The sequence below is a fragment of the Cydia amplana genome, chromosome 26 (assembly GCF_948474715.1).
Source record: "Cydia amplana chromosome 26, ilCydAmpl1.1, whole genome shotgun sequence".
Lineage (NCBI taxonomy): Eukaryota > Metazoa > Arthropoda > Insecta > Lepidoptera > Tortricidae > Cydia > Cydia amplana.
In genome coordinates, this window is record NC_086094.1 from 561,428 (window position 1) to 581,859 (window position 20,432).

The window sequence follows — 20,432 nt, forward strand, 5'->3', positions numbered from 1 at the left end:
TGTTTAATAGATGAAATCAGTTAAATTGATGTTATAATACAGGTTGAATGAATTAATTGAATCTCGGTGTATATTCTACTAGCGACCCACCCCGGCTTTGCACGGGTTAACAAATTATACACCTAAACCTTCCTCAAGAATCACCTTATTGATAGGTGAAAACCGCATGAGAATCCGTTCAGTAGTTTTAGAGTTTATCGCGAAAATACAAAAAAACAAACAAAGTTATACTATTGTACAAAAGTGTCCACAACAGTAATTATATGCAGATACTTATGATATTATTGAAACAAAAAAATGTAAAGTAAAATAAATGGCCACGCTAAGCATTATGCATTATCAACAATACTAACGATACTAACAATAGCATGAGTATTATCACACCACCAATACCGTCTTTACCATAAGGGCACACAGGGCCTTGAAGGACACACAGTAACAGTATATTTGATTATACTCATAATAAATAGAAGATCATGTCGAATCAACCGACGGAAGACTGTCAACATGCGAGTAAAATCAGATTGTGCGGATCCATTATTGCTCAAAAACGATCGCCTTGAATCAGTCTCCAAGTTTGTATATCTCGGCAGTACACTAACATGTCAGGGAGGTGCAGACGAAGATGTCGAGAGCAGAATTAAGAAGGCAAAAGCTGCATTTGCTCAACTCAAGCCTGTCTGGGACTCAAACGTTCTCACTCGCCGCGTAAAAATCTCCCTCTTCGAATCCACCGTCAAGTCCATGCTGCTCTTCGGCTGTGAGACATGGAGAGTGACGAAGGGGCTGACACACAAGCTACAAGTGTTTGTCAATAAGTCCCTTCGGTCGATTCTCCGCATATTCTGGCCGAAGACCATAAGAAATGAGGATTTGTGGAGTATGTGCGGACAACCTCCGGTCGCCCAAGAAGTAGCGCTGCGGAAGTGGAGATGGATCGGTCATACCCTGCGAAGAGGAGATACAAACATCGCCAGTATCGCGTTCGAGTGGCGGCCTCAGGGCGGGAAGCGAGCCCGCAAACGCTCTGTGCACACCTGGAGGCGCAGCATAGAGAACGAGCTGACAGCCGTAGGACTGAACTGGAACGAGGCCAAGACGGTTGCTCAAGACAGGAAGGCGTGGAAGGATCTTGTGGAGGCCCTATGCACCTCCGGGGTGCCGTAGGACAGACAACAACAACAACAAATAGAAGATCATAGTAGAAAAATGTTAGTTTACTTAATTCGCTTTCTTTACTTTCCAAAAGGGCCCCAAATTCTTATTTGCCCAAGGGACCCAGCATAGTTTAAGACGGCCTTGCTACAGACAAATTAAATACTACATGTCTACACGGATCCCTTACCTCGATTGTTCCTTTTAGCTTTCCCAACTTTGGTGTTCCCAAGTTCCTCTACGCCAGGTTCCGGAACTTGTGTTTGGCTGTCTCCGTCTGTGCTCTCTGGGACAAGCTCACGTGACTGCTTGACTTCAATATCTGTGTTGAAAGCTGAAATCATCCCCAGATTATAACAATTATTTACTCAAATAAATATAAATAAATAAATATTAGGGGGCATCTCACACAGATCAACCTAGCCCCAAAACAATAAAAGCTTGTGCTATGACTATAGGTACCAGGTGACGATATATACACACACACTTACACCCACATACATACATATACATACACATAGAAAACACCCATGACTAAGGAACAAATATCTGTGTTCGGTTCAGATCATACCAATCTGAATATTCAGTTGGACTAAAACCGCACGTGTCTTTTAACCTTCCCTCTGGAAAGGCCAGGAATGTTTGAGAAAAGAAACGGGACCGTCTCATGCCTGACCGCGAAGTGCATCCGCGTCAGCTAGCAGACGCCCAAAAAAAAAGAATTTGTTTATTCGGTAAATATTCGGCAGTTTGAACCGAACTATTCGGCCGAATACGAACATTGAACCGAATATTCGTATTCGGCAAAGTCCATATTCGGCCCATCCCTCATTTCTCATAGTTGACCGAAGCGTTAGCGAAGGTCTCCGTGTTGATTATAGTTAGATCCCACAACCGACCTGTTGGTGCGTGGCGCACGCGCCGCTCCACTAGCACGGGGCCGAGCACGAGCTCATCTTTAACGGCGTGTTCGGAGTACAGCTCCGTCACCGCGCTCACGCCGGCCGACTCGTCTTTTACACTCACATCTGAGTACGATGGCTCAGCTTGTATGTATACACATTCGCGTTTGGACTCGTCCTTTACATACACATCATCCAGCGGCTCAATCTTCACAGACACTTCCGCGGACGTGAGCTCATATGTTGTACACACTTCCTCACAGCGCCGAACCTTTACGCAAACATTCTCTGTGCCCTGTAACGCTGACGACTCCATCGAAATAGGATACTGTTTCAAATCCATATAGAATATACTAAAACAGGAATTAAAGCTACACTACAATAGACACTGGCTGGAACACAACGTTTTAGAATACTAGGACTAGGAGAGGAGATTACATTACCGCAGAATGCCACTACGACGATGAAAATGACAGCAGTGATTGTGTCAGTTCAGTTGAGTTTTGTTCAGTGTTGCCAACTCGGAATTTGAAAAAGTGCCAGACTTATGTCTAGATTATGCCAGAATTATGCTAAATAATTTGGAAGTGTTAAAAAAAATGCTAAACAATATATAGGTAACTAAAAATGAGTGTCTTCCACATAAATCAAACAATGCTGTTTCTGAAATTTTTATAGAGTCAGACCAAGCTAACTTTGCACTGACTTGGTTAGCTATACTTGGTCAAGCCATAGACTAGGAATCCTCTAGACGGAGTTAAGAGCAATTATTTCATGAAACCGATGCTGCCAAAAATACTGGGGAGCGGGGGACGAGGTGAGCGAGTCCCGTGCCATGATTGGTCCGTTCAAAGACACGAACGTCACACAAAGACGCTTTGAGTCGAAGATGGAGTAAAACTACCGTATATTTGTGGCAGAGGGGGTAGCGTTACTATGCTCAGTCTAGAGGATGTCTTGTCTATGCTTGTATCCCAATCTTTAAAATCAGGCAATCTTTCCCATTCGGAGCGGTACATTAGCTTATAATTTGTTGGCGCCATTGCATTGTCTTTGTTTTTCCACTTATTGTATACTAGCTGTTGCCCGCGACTTCGTACGCGTAGATTTGTATATTGGTGGTTATATATTCTACATTCGCTTAGAACATTATGCAGCAAAATATTGCAGTAGGACGGTTAATCATTTGTTAATTATTAATATTATACAACGCATGAGACTTGTCTTTCACAACCTACGAAGTTTCTAGCCCCTAACTAAATAAAATTGTTCTCGACATAATCCCTCTCAACCCCCTTAGAAGATTTTCTAAAACTATTCTATTTAATAAAACCTACTACCTAACTACCTATTTACGAAGTTTGAAGTAAATAAAATTTGAACCCTATATAAACTTTCAACCCCTTTTTAACCATTTTAGGGGATGAATTTTTAAAAACGCTGAAATTACTTTTCTTGTATTCTAATAATATGCCTCTGTACAAAGATTCAAGCCCCGTTCTCACAAAAATGTTTGAACTCCATACAAACCACCACCTTGAGATATAAATTTTCAAAAACGCTGAAATTATTTTTTTCCGTTTTAAAATAATACCTTTTTATGAAGTTTCAAGTTCCTAGCTTAAAATAAAATTTGAACCCCGTACAAACTTTCAACCTCTTTTTAAACCTGTTAGGGGATGAATTTTACAAAACGCTGAAATTACTTGTATTGTCTTCTAATAATATCCCCAAATACAAAGATTCAAGTCCCGCGCTCGAAAAAATGTTTGATATCCATACAAACTTTCAACCCTTTTTTTACCACCTTAGAGGATGAATTTTCAAAAACGCTGAAATTAGTTTTCTTCTATTCAAATTTAATATCTATTTGCAAAGTTTCAAATTCCTAGCTTAAAATGAAATTTGCACCCCAAGACGAACTTTCATCCCTTTTTTAACCCCCTAAGGGGTTGAATTTCCAAAAAACGTCGCAATTACTTTATTTTGTGATCGGCTATTATGCCTTTCTAAGAAGTTTCAAAGCATTTGTAATGGATTCAAACTTTCAACCCCTTTTTTAACCCTGTTAGGGGATGAATTTTACAAAACGCTGAAATAACTTTTCCTGTCTTTTAATAATATCCCCAAATACAAAGATTCAAGTCCCGCGCTCGAAAAAATGTTTGATATCCATACAAACTTTCAACCCCTTTATCATCACCTTAGGGATGAATTTTCAAAAACGCTGAAAGTAGTTTTCTTGTGTTTAAATTTAATATCTTTTTGCAAATTTTCAAGTTCCTACCTAATATAAAATTTGCATCTCAAGACGAACTTTCATCCCCTTATTAACTCCTTTAGGGGTTGAATTTCCAAAAACGTTGCAATTACTTTATTTTGTAATCGGCTATTATGTCTTTCTAAGAAGTTTCAAAGCATTTGTTATGGATTCAAACTTTCAACTCATTTTTAACCCTGTTAGGGGATGAATTTTACAAAACGCTGAAATTAATTTTCCTGTCTTTTAATAATATCCCCAAATACAAAGATTCAAGTCCCGCGTTCGAAAAAATGTTTGATATCCATACAAACTTTCAAACCCTTTTTCACCACCTTACGGGATGAATTTTCAAAAACGCTGAAATTAGTTTTCTTGTATTTTAATAATATATCTTTTTCCGAAGTTTCAAGTACCTAGCTTAAAATAAAATTTGAACCACATACAAACTTTCAATTATGATTATGACTATACCAAATACCATAGGAATAGGACCGTAGTTCTGTAGAAAGCGACCAAGTTTTTATTTTTGTCAAAGTGACTTACACCCTAACTCAGTGGCTTTGGTCGCTTTCTGCACTGATAAAAAAAATTAGTTGATAGTTTTCTGCATAACTACGTTATTTATTTAGATAAAACTAAACAGATTCGAGCACCAACTCGTCATAATTCCTATAGGCCTCTACAGACGTACTGATCTTAGAAGAAATAACTGCGGTGCGGTAGTCTGTTATAAGGTTCGTCGTATGTATGAAATTTCCTTTGACGGTTGTGCCATGAATTACACTTCCATGTAGGTTTCAAACTTGGCTTAGGGACACAATTCGCTAATTATGCTAAAAATTATGCCAGATTGAGGTATATGCAAGTACTTAAGTGAAACAAGTGAAACAACCGGCTCTGATAGATGCTCGTTTATTACTGGTAATTGTACATTACAAGTAGCCGCGCCTGTGTGCGTGCGGGCGCACACATGCAAATACACCACATTTCTCCACCGTTAATTGTAAGACCTGCCAATATAATAAACAATACATCAGTATTTAATACTACCTAATAAGTATAATAACTAACACACACAAAATAATAACATTAACTCTTATAACTAATCTTTTTATCTCTAGGCCTTAAATTCGGTCTAGTAATTGTCGGAAGCGGCGGCGGCAACCGCGCGTCGGCAGTGACGGCGGGCGCGGGCGCCTCCTCCGCGGCAGGTGCCACCGCGCACTCCGGCACCTCCGCGGCCGGCGCGCGCGGCCCCTCACGCTCCTCTACTTCCTCCTCCTCCCCAGAGAGCCCTGTATCGTAATACTCATCGGCCTCATCGCTCACTACGTCATGCGGCTGTACATCCGCCCGTAAAGGACTGTCTGCCCGTGGGGAGGGGGGCGGAGGGAGCGCGCACGCCGCCGGGGGCGCGGGGGCAGCCGGAGCCGGCGGCGGCTCGACTGGTGGTGACCACGAGTCCTCGTCAGCCCCGGCATCCTCGCTTACATTAATCACGTCAGATGGACCACCTGTATACGATAGCATTTGATCTACGTGGCGTCTACATACAGTATTTTTAGTGTGCACATAAATCAAAAACATTCTGTTACCAATTTTATTTTGAATGGTGCCTAGAACCCAGATTTCTTTTTTTTCAGTAAACCATTTAACCCATACTTGATCCCCGACATTAAATTTTCTACAATTGTCTATAACAGTTTTATCTATACTTTCATTAACATCTGGTATCACGAGATCCAACCGTGATCTTAAATTACGGCCCATCATCAAACTCGCTGGAGTTTGACCCGTAGAACAATGGGGAGTATTACGGTACTCGAATAATAAACCCATCAGTTTATCCTCTACTTGTGACTTATCTGTTTTATCTATACATTTAATCATCTTTTTACATGTTTTCACAGAATTCTCGGCCTGGCCATTGCTGGCCGGGTGATAAACTGGAGAAGTGACGTAACGAATGCCGTTCATTGCGCAAAATGAATTAAATTCGGCGGAATTAATTTTAATATCATTGTCGGATACAATGACATTCGGTACGCCATATCTGGAAAATATTTCCTTAAGTTTACATATCAGCGCTCGAGTAGTAGTACCTTTGTCCATCAATAGACACTCTAACCATTTACTATAGGCGTCTATGACAATTAAATACATTTTCTGATGAATAGACATGTAATCGATATGCACCCGGTACCAGGCAGAGGGAGGACGCGGCCAGGGCGCGGGAGCGGCGCGGGGCGGGGCGGCGCGCACGGCCACGCACGCGGCGCATGAGCCGATCCAGCGCTCGATATCGCCGTCAATGTTAGGCCACCACATCTTACCGCGCGCGATACTTTTTGTCTTGACAATACCTAAATGTCCGGTGTGCAATTCACGTAACAGCTGATCTCGAAATACTGTCGGAATAACCACCCGGTGACCGCGGAAAAGAATACCATTATCTATTTGTAAGTCTGCTTTGCATCTAAAATAAGGTAGAATAGATGCACAGCTTATCTTTCGCGGCCAACCGAGACTCATATACTTAAAAACTTTTTTTAATGTGGTGTCATTTCCGGTAGCCTGTCTTATTTTATCAGCTGTCACGGGAGTCACACTTTCATCTAAAAAATTTAAATAAGACACGTCATCGTTATCTTCGTTATGGCCATCATTTTCCATGTTAGGCAACGGCGCACGAGAAAAATAATCAGCTACGAGGTTATTCGCACTACTTATGTACTGAACCTTATAATTGTACGCTGATAAAATAATTGCATAACGCTGTAGCCGGGAAGCGGTCATGACAGGAATGCCGTTATTTTTGCCGAAAATTGACAACAAAGGCCTATGGTCGGTTTTTAAAACGAACGGATCTTGCCTTCCATACAGATACTGGTGGAACTTTTTAACACCAAATATTATTGCCGCCGCTTCTTTCTGAAGTTGACTGTAATTCCTCTCGCTAGCGTTGAGCGAGCGCGAGGCGAACGCGAGAGGGCGCTCTGCGCCGGTTGCCGGGTCGCGTTGTGCCAGAAGGGCACCTAACCCGCCAGGTCCTGCATCCACACTAAGCACTGGCTGAGCCTCCGGGTCAAAATGAGCCAGCACGCGCTCGGAGCCCAGCTCCTTTTTTACTGCCTGAAACGCCTCTTCTTGTGAACGTCCCCACTCCCACTTGGCCTCCGCGCGCAGTAGCTCGTGTAAAGGACTTAACATGTTCGACGCGTTCGGTATGAAACTACGGTAATAATTTACGAGTCCTAAAAAACTCTTTACCTCCGTTACATTAGTCGGCCTTGGTGCTTTGTGAATAGCTTCCACCTTTTTTTGAGACGTTTGTAAGCCATTTTTATTGATAACGTAGCCTAAATAAGTTACACTATCACCTAAGAAAACACATTTCTCTTTCTGTAACTTTAAACCTGCATCGCTAAACCTAGTCAAAACCTCTCGCAATCGCGCCAAATGGATTTCGTTCGTCGGTCCCGTTACGCACACGTCGTCCAACCAACAGCTGACTCCGTCAATACCTACCAACAACGACTCCATAGCGCGTTGAAAAATAGCAGGGCCGTTGGCGAGACCATATACTAGCCTAGTATATTTATAAAGACCCTTCGTGGTGCTAATGGTCGTAAGCGCCTGAGAGCTATCAGACAAAACGAACTGATTGTACGCGTTGCTAAGGTCTAATTTCGTGTAACTTTCACCACCGCCTATTTTAGCAAACACCTCCTCTATACGCGGCATCGGGTACTTATCGATAACCATGTCTTTATTTAACGTGACCGAGAAATCTCCTGCAATTTTGACTTTGCCATTTTCCTTCAAAACAGGCACGATAGGCGTTGCGTATTCAGAAAAATTAACCGGTACGAGTCTACCTAAATCTACCAGCCGGTCGATTTCTTCCTCTACCCGTTTTTTTAGAGCAAACGGAACTGACCGCGGTTTGAAAAACTTAGGTTTAACGTTCTCTTTCAATTGCAAGTGGACTTTGAACTTATTAAATTTGCCCAACCCTTCTTCGAATAAACTCCTAAATTGATTTAACAACCTTGTTACCTCACTCGAGCTCTGATTAATGTTTACATCTGTAACAAATTTGTTATCTACAGTGAATGACAAATTAAACTTTGTCATAAAATCACGGCCTAATATTGGCGGACCGCCGTTTTTTATAACGTAAATTTTCAAAAGTCTTTCTTTTAACATAAATTTTACTTTTGCAACGAAAAAACCTATTGGCGTTATTTTATGATAATTGTATAGACACATTTTTAAATCACTTTTATATAATGAAACATTAGGGAACATTTCTTTGTATAATTTGTCATTAATAATGGTAGCACCGGAGCCCGAGTCCAGTTCCATGTTCAATTCAAGGTCATTAATAGATACATTAAGTAATATTGGCTTATAGTTAACGTACCTTAAGCTTAGAAGTTTACATTCCTGGCAATTATCACAGTCTCCACCTTCTGCCGAGAACTCTGTCGCTTCAACATTGTTCACGCGACACTTGGACTGCTTTTTGGAAGTACACACTTTCTTGAGGTGTCCTTTTTCACCACACAGCTGGCACCGGTAGGACTTGTATCGGCACCTACTCTCGTCGTGGCTCCTCATACCGCACACCGAGCAGGTCCTCGCCTCGGGGTCCCGGCGGCCGGTGGACGGCTGCGCGCCCGCCCGGTACACCGGCTCCTGCTTCACGGTCACGGCCACCGCGTCTGCGCGCGCCTTCTGCGCACACTCCGTCTGCTGTGCCAGCTCCATCGCCTTCGCCAGCGTGAGCGTGGTGACGTCCTGCTCGAAGAGTCGCTCGCGCTCCTTGCCGGCGCGTAGCCCCAGCACGAACTTGTCCAGCAGCAGCATGTCCAGCGAGGTTCCAAACTCGCAGTGCACGGCGAGTCCTCTGATCCTAGCCGCCCACTTCTCGACACTCTCCCCCACGTCACGCGTTGCCTCGTAGAATTTGCTCTTATCAGCGAAGGTACACCTCTTCGGAGTAAAATGACCGTCGAGCACCTTCAACAGCTCGTCGTACCCAACGACTTCTACCTTTTTTGGGTACACAAGGTTCTTCAATAGCCGGTATGTATCGTCATGCAGGTGTGTCAGTAGCACTGCCTGCTTCATCTCATCTTTAATTTCGTTTAAAACGATGAACTGCTTCAAACGACTACTGAAAATTTCCCATTCTTGGGTATTATGGTCAAACTGACTTAAATTTCCGATAGAAGTTTTAGTAGCCATTATAACGGTTATTTCTAAATACACACGCGGGTAAGACGCGGATCGTCGCCAGTGAGGTATATGCAAGTACTTAAGTGAAACAAGTGAAACAACCGGCTCTGATAGATGCTCGTTTATTACTGGTAATTGTACATTACAAGTAGCCGCGCCTGTGTGCGTGCGGGCGCACACATGCAAATACACCACACAGATGCTAAATCAGTGGTTCCTAACCTGGGGGTAATTACCCCCGTGGGGGTAACGTAAAACTGGTATTTTACGGGGGTAATAAGCTAACCTAATATAACAATACAACAAAGGTACACGTTTTATTTTTTTATTATCATTAAGGGGAGGGGTAAAATCAGGTTTCTTAGGGTGACCGGACTGAAAAGGTTAGGAACCACTGTGCTAAATGAATAATTTGGATGCCAAAGAGAGTGAAAAAGTGCCAGATCTGGCATCCATTATGCCAAGTTGGCAACACTGTTTTTTTTATCGCATCCTGCCATTCAGCCAGACGAGTAAAGCAGGGAAGCGGAATTAAAGGATTACATATTACAACGGGTAAGACGGAATTTTGGAATAGGATCAGGATATCAGGATTAAGTAAATTATAGACAGTTAAAGTTTAACGCATTCACTGCCAGGGGGCGTGGCCTAGGAACAAACTTGTATGACGGTGGACGCACATGTGCGTCGGGGGCAGTGAATGTGTTAATGTTATTATTAGGGTTCCGTACCCAAAGGGTAAAAACGGGACCCTATTACTAAGACTCCGCTGTCCGTCCGTCCGTCCGTCCGTCTGTCACCAGGCTGTATCTCACGAACCGTGATAGCTAGACAGTTGAAATTTTCACAGATGATGTATTTCTGTTGCCGCTATAACAACAAATTCTAAAAACAGAATAAAATAAAGATTTAAGTGGGGCTCCCATACAACAAACGTGACTTTTGACCGAAGTTAAGCAACGTCGGGCGCCGGGCGCCGGTACTTGGATGGGTGACCGTTTTTTGCTTGTTTTGTTCTGTTTGTTGATGGTGCGGAACCCTCCGTGCGCGAGTCCGACTCGCACTTGGCCGGTTTTTTATTATTTATTTACATACACACAACCATCGTTACAGAGGGGCTACCGCGAAAACCGAAATTCGCAAACTGCGGGGATCTTTCTCTTTTACTCCAATGAAGGCGTAATTAGAGTGACAGAGTAAAATGCCCGAAATTTGCAAACTTCGATTTTCGCGGTTATGGCCCAGGCTAGGTATCGTAATTCGACAGTATGGAATTGACACAAAAGAGAGAAAAAAAAACGTATAGGGCCCTCCACACTCGAGATCGAATCGCGGCGCAAAGCCGAGAACGCACGTGTGGAGTCGATTTTCGCAGACAGAGAAATCGACTCCACAGTCGCGTTCGCGGCTTCGCCCGCGATTCACGCACATAGTCTGGAGGGGGCTTATGACGTAAAATAAATAAATAAAATGATTTAAATATATAGCTGGTCAACAAAATCTTATCAGTAAAAAAATTCAATTTTTTTATGGGACGATATAACTTCGCGCCTACATTTCTCAAATTTGCCGTCTTTTTCTACTGTCAAGATCTGGTTCACCAAGTATATATGTATTGGGGGTTTACGGTGTTATGACGAAAACTCAACTGTTTCTACTTAACTCGGTATATTTCAAAATAAACCAAATATGAAATACAAATCTACAAGCTTAATATTTAAAAGCCACCTGATTAAAGTATCAACGTATTTAAGGTATTGACCGTTCACTTTGCTAGCCGAACACTGAATGCCTCTCCTGCCTGGTTCCGATCACGCCATCAGTCGTTAACGGTAGTGGGGTGCAAAAGTGGCGCGCGCTATTAGCGCGCGCTAGTGGCGCCATCGGAACTAGTCAAGTTCAAAACTAATTTACTTAACTTAACTAGATTATTTAATACCATGATTAATAATAATTTACATATAATTCAATAAATATTAACACACTAATAGATGACCCTTACAGCTCGGCCATCCTGTTCCAGGCGGGACCTCACGCCAATCACAACTCGTTGAAATAATTCGCACATGATGATTAATCATAGTAGAGTTTATAATTAATATTCAGTTAATATCCAGTCTTATATGAATTACTACAAAGTGAATTGTATTTGGCGTTAAGTATGTAGAGCAAGGGATACATACAATTTATTAGAATATTTACGATCAATCTGTGTGTTTAATTAAACATCGATTCATAATCTTGAAATCTGAGAATACATACTTTAAGTTTAATTATATTAAAGCAACTTACTTAGTTTACACACTTCGAGATATTATATTTCTAATGCATGTATAATCTTTGTTTATTATAGACATATATGATATGTATATATGAAGTATTAATCCAATTGTTACATTCAAAACATATGACACTAATATGACGACATAAGATTAGATTAAATTAATAATACATTTAGTCCTCTTTACCACTGCTATTACTATCCTCATCGCTAGATACAAAATTCCTGGCAAATGTCAGCCACGGCTGTATTTTATCGATAGAGACCACATTCTCGTAACGCCTACCTTGTTTTCGCGTTAAAGGGGTGTCTTGAATTAGGAATCTATCGTTTGGGAGCGTTTTTACTATTCGATAGGGACCCTGGTACTTATCGACGAGTTTTTGGGATTTGCCATCATGCGGCATCTGTCGTTGTACCCTAACCAAATCGCCTTCAGAATAGGTTTTAGGTAGTTTTCTTTTCTTATTAAACCGATCCGCATCTTTTATTTGTTGTTGTTTCATTTTGTCACTTGCCTGTGCCCTAATCGACTCTAACTCTCCTAAACTAGCGACATTTGTAGTATCGTTGACTACAGGATTTAAAATACCCTGTGAAAGAGTAGTGACATTGAATCCGAACAAAAGCTCGGACGGGCTTTTGCCAGTCGTTTTGTGTGTAGTGGTATTTATACCAAGCTGGATATCCAAGATATGCTCATCCCAATTTCTTTCATTATCGCCATGTGACGAGGTAGACAATGCATCAAGAATGGTGCGGTTAAACCGCTCTACTTGGCCATTAGCCCTAGGAGTAGCGACAGCGTTTTGGATGTGCTTAATGCCATAAGAACCAACGAAATCCTTAAATAATTTACTAGTAAAACTAGATCCTTTGTCCGTGATCAGTCTTGCCGGTACACCAAAATACTTAATATGTAGTTTAATTACCTTTATAGTTGTCGTGGATTTTGTGTTACGTACAGGTATTATATTGACATATTTAGTGAAGCCGTCCACGATGACAAGTAAGTAACAATTACCGCCTTTACTTTTTATAAAAGGGCCCAGATGGTCTGCGTGAATGGTGTGAAAGGGGACACTAACCTTTTCGATAGGATGTAACAATCCTTCGCTTTTACTCCCAGGCGCCTTATGATGAGCGCATTCTAAACAACTAGAAACATACTTTTTTATAAAACGGCGCATTTTGGCAAACCAATAATGTTGTTTAATGCGTTGAAGGGTCTTTTCGAACCCGCAGTGACCAACATCGTCATGATTTTTCTTTACGATCTGCCAACGCACGCCTTTTGGTACATACCACTTTAGTTCCTCACCGACTACTCGATAGACACGCTCGTTCTTTATTTTATAGTTTTGGTGATATTCGCTTACACGGGCCGATTCGGGATCAGTTAAGACAGCCTTTATTCTTTTTACCTCTTCATCCGCGCTCTGTACAGTAGATATCCAGTCGTGATCATACGCCGTTTGCTCTCTGGTAGACTGGATGGACAACACGTCGAGAATATGTACTTCTGGTTTACCAGTACTTACCGGATTGCGGCTCAGGGCGTCGACATGCGCCATTTTCGTCCCAGGTCGGTACTCCACAGTAAAATCGAACTCCTGCAGTTGAATCCACCACCTTGAGACTCGCGGGATCACATCTCTTTTGGTTAATGTGTATCTAATAGCGTTGCAGTCGGTTATTAATTTAAATGACTTACCTATCAGATAGACTCTAAATCTATTCAGTGACGCAACAACGGCCAGAGTCTCCAACTCGTACGAATGTAACTTACTTTCGTCTGGGGTCGTTTTTCGGCTGAAATAGGAAACTGGTTGAAAAACCCCGTTTGCATTTTTTTGAAATAGTATACCAGCCAAACCTTCCTTGCTAGCGTCCGTGTGCAATTGTGTTTCGGCGTTGGGATCATAGAGGGCTAGGCATGGGCGTTCGGTCAACAAAGTCTTAATTTTGTTGAAAGACTGGTCTTTTATTTCGTCCCATTGCCAGGGGTTACCCTTCTTCAAAAGATCTGTCAATGGTGCTGCGATAAGAGAGTAGCCTTTAATAAACCGGCGGAAGAATCCGGACAAACCTAGGAATTGTCGAAGTTCATGATAATTATTTGGCTTAGGGAATCTTGCAACTGCTTCGGTCTTACGCGTTCCTGGACGTATCCCGTGCGAGCTCACTTCAAACCCTAGAAAGTCCAATTGTTCTTTAAAGAAATTACATTTGCTAAGCTTAAGCGTCAGGCCTCCTATCTTTAGCAACGAAAGTACTTCCTCAAGCCTTTGCAACCCCTCTTTGACATCTCTTGCAGGAATAAGGATGTCGTCCATGTACACGATAGCGTATTTAATTTTTGCCTCTTGTAAAATTTTGTTTATAGTCCGCTGAAAGACGGACGGAGCATTAACCAAACCGAAAGGCATGCGATTATACTCAAACTGTCCTTCAGGGGTTACAAAGGCTGTTTTATGTCGCGATTCCTCAGCTATGGGTATCTGGTAATAACCAGACGCTAAGTCAAGTGATGTAAACAGACTGTTTCCCGATAGTTGGTCTAGTTGATCCTCAACACGTGGAAGAGGATAGTGGTCCCTTTTAGTTTTGCGATTGAGCGCTCTATAATCAACGCACATTCTTTTTTCACCGGTCTTCTTCTGCACAAGGACTATGGGGCTGGCGTAAGGCGACGATGATTCCCTAATAATACCATTTTCAAGCATTTCGCGAGTCATGTCCCTAACTAACGCTTTTTCCGCATACGACATTCTATATGGGCGATAAACTACCGGTTGGGAATCTTCTAAATCTATGGTCATTTCTATACCATTAGTGAAACCAAGGTCCTTGAGACTTGTTGAGAAACATTCACTATGCTTGTGTAACAACTGCTGCAGCTGAAGGCGATCTTCTCTAGAGATATTCTCACCGCATTGTACAGAATCGTCGATCTCGGTTTCACTAACGGTAATGCTGTAGGTCGTAAGAGCCTCAGCGTCATGAGTATACTCGTTTTCCTTGAATAGTGCCCTAGTCAACAAGAACCCTTTCGGAATCGTAATGGTTTTGGGCGACACATTATATACCATCAGTGCGCTAGAACCCATTTTAATGTCATACTTCCCAGGAAGCAAGAAATACTCCTCGCCTTCGGAACCTCGCAAAGAGCCTTTTATGCTAACGCGGCCGGTGATCGAATTATCTGAAGTTACCTCAATATACGCGATACAATTACTAGCGATCGTCGATTGTTTTACAGCTGTCAAAAGGACCTTGTCGCACGATATTCTTTTAAATAGCAGCCTTTCCGGAGTTTTAATAATCACGATATCTGGTTTCTCAGTAAAAGTGTGACCTATCAAGACTGGTTGGTAAATAAAATGGTCATCGACAACATATAAGATAACAGTCTCTTTGATACCCTGTATTTCCACAGTACCTACTGTCAAACCTAAAGGTGTGATTGCATTAGAGCCTATGCCTCTCAGTACTGGTAGTTCCTTTGAATAATTGACGGTTAATCCTAGTTTTTCCGCGGCGCTCGATCTTACTACACAACATTCGCTACCTAAATCAACGTAGCATGTTACTGGCAACGAATTAATCTTGATGTCCATTATATATTTGTCAATTGTTTTATTAACCGATTTCTCGTTGTTCGCGCTCACTTTATCCGCAATTTCTTCATTCTTCACACTCACACTCTCCGGTTCATCATCAATTGTCAATCTCGCTACCTTTTTCTCATTCTTAACGACTGCACCTGAAGCGCTATTTTCTGCATTACTTAGCCCTATCTCCTTTCGTTCTTTATCGAATTTACTTTTAAAACAATAGACTGTTTGATGTCCGACCCTATTGCATGTAGAGCAGGTAGCTGCCGGTTTGCTGCATTTCGTACTACGGTGTCCTATTTCGCTACAGTTATAACACGTAATATTTTTAAAACTTGAACCGTCTTTCGATGTACTTGGCTTATTTGCTGATGGCCTAATTTCGTTGCGTTGTCTACCGGATGTATTAGATTCCCTATCTCTAAATGGTCCTGCTTTAACGGTTCGGAAGTATTTCAAGATTTGTTCTGGCTCGGTAAACTGTGCTGCTTGCGCACCTACTCTAGCAGCCCTATCCTCTAGTCCATGAAGAATACAATCTACTGCCTGTCTGCCGTAAATTTTGCATCTATTTAATAAATTAACCTTCGCATAGTAATAATGCTCCAACGATTCCCCATAGCGCGCTCTTTTAGCGAGCATTTCCGTCAAAAGCTCGGCAAAATCTTCACGACATGGAAAAGACTCTATTAACTTTCTTTTCCACTCTGGCCAAGTAAACATCAACGAAGGTAATCCCTGATACCATAATTTAGCTACACCCGTGAGTTTCAAAAGCGCGTAATGAGTGGTTTCTTTATCGTCCCACTCATAAATTGAGGCGCATTCCTCGACTTTAGTCAACCACGTAAGTACTGTCTGATCTCTAGCCATGGGATCAAATTCAGGGATGACATTCGCAATTGATGCAAGCTTGGGTTTATTAGAGCTCTTGACTTTATCTAAAATTGATAGAACTTTATTAAGTACATTAGAGTCGCGTTCCCTACTAGGCTGACGAAGAACCACGGTACCTCTTGCGACGTTCCGACGATGGGCTACGGTACCTCCTACGACGTCCCGGAGATGGACTATGGTACCTCTTGCGACGTTCCGCCGATGGAGTGCGATGCCTCTTACGACGTTCCATCGATGGTGTTCGGTGGTCTCTGCGACGTTCCACCGACGGTGTACGATACCCCTTACGACGTTCCATAGATGGGGTGCGGTACCTCCGACGATCCGAAGATGAACGCCGCCTGCGCCGACGTACAGTCCTTGGACGAGATTCTCTATCACGAAGACGACCTTCGCTCCTTTCGCTGCTGCTCCGTGTCAGGTCTACACTCCTGTGTGAATGCCGTGTCAGAACCAGGCCCCGGTCTGGTCGTCCAGACACTCCTGGGTCCTCGTACTCATTGCCCTGTCCCTCTCGCCTGGGTGCTCCTGGGTATCGGGACTCTCTGTCCTGGCTCTCTGGTCTGAGCTCTGGTTGGCCCTCCATATCTGAAACTTAGTTTGTTTCAGAAAAGAGACAAAGGAGAAGAGGAAATAAATATACATTTAAATAGTTCCTACATATTGAGTCTACATATCGACTATCGACTCTTACATATCGACTCTACATATCGACTCTACATATCGACTCTACATATCGACTCTACATATCGACTCTACATATCGACTCTACATATCGACTCTACATATCGACTCTACACATCGACTCTACACATCGACTCTACATATCGACATGTTCAGTCTAAAATAACATGATTTAATCTAAACGCTATGTGAATGTGAACGTGTTCTTTTAATAAAACTCACGCAGTGTCCGGAAATATATTAAAGGTATTATATATATCTCTTAATGGATTATAAATTAACTTAACACAGGAATATATATATATATATATATATTTTTTTTTTTTTTTTTTTACATACTCATCTAACATGTGCATCTCCAAAGGAGCAGCCTTTGGCAAGATGAACATGGAAGACTAACCGTACTAACCTCCGGAATTCCTCCGTTACGGCAATTACAGTTTACCTTTCATAACCATTAATCATCACATTATCTAACATGTGCATCTCCAAAGGAGCAGCCTTTGGCAAGATGAACATGAAAGACTAACCGTACTAACCTCCGGAATTCCTCCGTTACGGCAATTACAGTTTACCTTTCATAACCATTAATCATCACATTATCTAACATGTGCATCTCCAAAGGAGCAGCCTTTGGCAAGATGAACATGAAAGACTAACCGTACTAACCTCCGGAATTCCTCCGTTACGGCAATTACAGTTTAATGATTAAATCCATCCACCTACTCAATATTAGCACAGTACGTAAAAAAAAATAACGTGGAAAAATACTTACGTTTTTTTGTGTGTAAGGCGTGGCAAAAATCATAAAAGATTTTTGTTGATCCCCTCTTCTGATACTATTGGGGGTTTACGGTGTTATGACGAAAACTCAACTGTTTCTACTTAACTCGGTATATTTCAAAATAAACCAAATATGAAATACAAATCTACAAGCTTAATATTTAAAAGCCACCTGATTAAAGTATCAACGTATTTAAGGTATTGACCGTTCACTTTGCTAGCCGAACACTGAATGCCTCTCCTGCCTGGTTCCGATCACGCCATCAGTCGTTAACGGTAGTGGGGTGCAAAAGTGGCGCGCGCTATTAGCGCGCGCTAGTGGCGCCATCGGAACTAGTCAAGTTCAAAACTAATTTACTTAACTTAACTAGATTATTTAATACCATGATTAATAATAATTTACATATAATTCAATAAATATTAACACACTAATAGATGACCCTTACATATGTAGAAGAATCATTAATATTTAAGGGCCCTCCACACTCGTACGCGAATCGCGGCGCGAAGCATCGAACGCGAGTGTGGAGTCGATTTCGCTGTCTGTGAAAATTCATGCAAATAGTCTGGAGGGGGCTATACAGGAGTGTTGACAGAGATGTGACAGGCGTGTCCAGCCAGACGAGTCAATTTTTCTCCAATCTGATGAAATTGTCCGATCGAATCAGGCCGTGAGGACGCAAACGCCAATTTGGCTCACCGAATTCAACCGCCGATTATGACCGATATTACCGATAAAATGAAGTGCGGACGCAAAAATAACAATTTGTGACACCAATATTTTCATTTTGGGGCATTTTTAGGGTTCCGTAGCCAAATAGCAAAAAACGGAACCCTTATGGATTCGTCATGTCTGTCTGTCCGTCCGTATGTCACAGCCACTTTTTTCCGAAACTATAAGAACTATACTGTTGAAACTTGGTAAGTAGATGTATTCTGTGAACCGCATTAAGATTCTCATCAAAAATAGAAAAAAAACAATAAATTTTGGGCGTACCCTATACTTACAACTGAAACTCAAAAAAATTTTTTTCATCAAACCCATACGTGTGGGGTATCTATGGATAGGTCTTCAAAAATGATATTGAGGTTTATAATATAATTTTTTTCTAAACTGAATAGTTTGCGCGAGAGACGCTTCCAAAGTGGTAAAATGTGTCCCCCCCCCTGTAACTTCTAAAATAAGAGAATGATAAAACTAAAAAAAATATATGATGTACATTACCATGCAAACTTCCACCAAAAATTGGTTTGAACGAAATCTAGTAAGTAGTTTTTTTTTAATACGTCAAAATCCCCTAAATACGGAACCCTTCATGGGCGAGTCCGACTCGCACTTGGCCGCTTTTTGCAATTTAGAAGGCGCTAATTATATCACCATAAATCTAAAATTGGTGATTAAATTGGAAATTGACGCCAATTTCATTTCTAATCAAAACGATCGATTTGATCACCCCGTCTGGAATGCACTTCTAAGATACGATACAAGATACGTATCTTGTATCTCTATCTTAGATACTTTTAAGCAATTTATCTTGTATTTCTATTTAGATACTTTCCGTTGGTATCTTAGTATTTTGTAAATACTTTTTTTACCAAGATACCTTTTATAATTAATTTCGCAGTTTTATTTTCAAAACGCACGCAGCGTGTTGTAACTAACGTAGTGATTATATTCTCTTTGGTAACATGGTAACTAATCGCAGCTTTACTTTTCTATCAATTTTGAATATTGCAACATAAAAAGTTGGTCTAGCAAATCTTGTCAGTAGAAAAAGGCGGCAAATTTACAAAATGTAGGCGCGAAGGGTTATCGTCCCATATTACAAAATATAAATTTGACCAACTATACTTACTTTTTCATTCCAATTTATAATTTAATAAACGAGTTTGTTTTTATTCAGTTTGCTGTTGGCGTAAGAAATCTATGCTTCAATTCAACTATCGATCGAATAATCGCTCTCAGATTAAAATTATCAGCTACGCAGACGACATGGCGCTGCTGAGTCCGTTGGGGGTTGGGGGCCTTCGGGAACTCTCTGCGAGCAATTTGCCAATAGTCATGGCCTAAAATATAATGCAACAAAAAGTGAGATTATGATCTTCAAAGCGGGGTCCTATTGTCCGTCTTGCGTTCCTCCTGTGTGTCTCAAGGGAGCACCCTTGAAGCGCGTCCACTAATTTAAATACTTGGGTCACGTGTCACGTGCTGACCGATGATTTGAGTGACGTGACGACTCTGATATTGAAAGGGAACGGAGAGCGTTGTCAGTTGTCAGGTTTGCCAGCTGCTCTAAAAACATGAAAGTCACACTGTTCCGTGCATGTTGCACAACTTTCTACACGTGCAGCCTGTGTGCACTGCAGAAAAACATGTATTTACTATCTTAGATATGTGTCAGAAACAGTAACAGTTGTAACTACATATTTTAAATCTGTGCGTCCTAACCTCATTCTAGAATAAAACCGAATGAATCCCAACAGCCAACGTTACCCGCTCGCAGTGCCTCTGGCCGCCGGCATCATGGACGTCATTTCATACGTTCGAACCCAGGCCACGCGTGTACCTGGCTTAATAGATATTCTTTAAAATATACCACGTCAGC

General features: G+C 41.7%; 2 protein-coding genes across 4 annotated transcripts; both read right to left on the reverse strand.

The window, feature by feature from the left end:
* Positions 1-1,328: 1,328 nt before the first annotated feature.
* LOC134659992 (uncharacterized) lies at positions 1,329-2,472 on the reverse strand. Its single transcript, XM_063515690.1, has 2 exons — positions 2,055-2,472; positions 1,329-1,489 (listed from the first exon to the last, which is right to left on the reverse strand). The coding sequence occupies exons 1-2, from the start codon at positions 2,398-2,400 to the stop codon at positions 1,329-1,331; spliced, it is 507 nt and encodes a 168-aa protein (XP_063371760.1). The 5' UTR covers positions 2,401-2,472.
* Positions 2,473-5,218: 2,746 nt separating this feature from the next.
* LOC134660316 (uncharacterized protein K02A2.6-like) lies at positions 5,219-9,675 on the reverse strand. 3 transcript variants are annotated; one of them, XM_063516063.1, is made up of 2 exons: positions 8,747-9,675; positions 5,219-5,330 (listed from the first exon to the last, which is right to left on the reverse strand). In XM_063516063.1, the coding sequence occupies exons 1-2, from the start codon at positions 9,571-9,573 to the stop codon at positions 5,318-5,320; spliced, it is 840 nt and encodes a 279-aa protein (XP_063372133.1). In that variant the 5' UTR covers positions 9,574-9,675; the 3' UTR covers positions 5,219-5,317. The 3 variants fall into 3 exon arrangements, with proteins under 3 accessions (XP_063372133.1, XP_063372132.1, XP_063372134.1); XM_063516062.1 differs by having other exon boundaries at positions 6,517-9,675; XM_063516064.1 differs by lacking the exon at positions 5,219-5,330 and adding an exon at positions 8,255-8,408.
* Positions 9,676-20,432: the final 10,757 nt, after the last annotated feature.

Excerpts from the sequence above, each read along its gene's own strand:
- LOC134659992 (XM_063515690.1), bottom strand. The coding sequence starts at position 2,400 with ATGGATTTGAAACAGTATCCTATTTCGATGGAGTCGTCAGCGTTACAG. Across the intron at positions 1,490-2,054 it reads CGTGCGCCACGCACCAACAG|CTTTCAACACAGATATTGAA; the intron begins GTCGGTTGTGGG and ends GGATGATTTCAG.
- LOC134660316 (XM_063516062.1), bottom strand. The coding sequence starts at position 9,573 with ATGGCTACTAAAACTTCTATCGGAAATTTAAGTCAGTTTGACCATAAT. Across the intron at positions 5,331-6,516 it reads CTCCCTCTGCCTGGTACCGG|GTCTTACAATTAACGGTGGA; the intron begins GTGCATATCGAT and ends TTATATTGGCAG.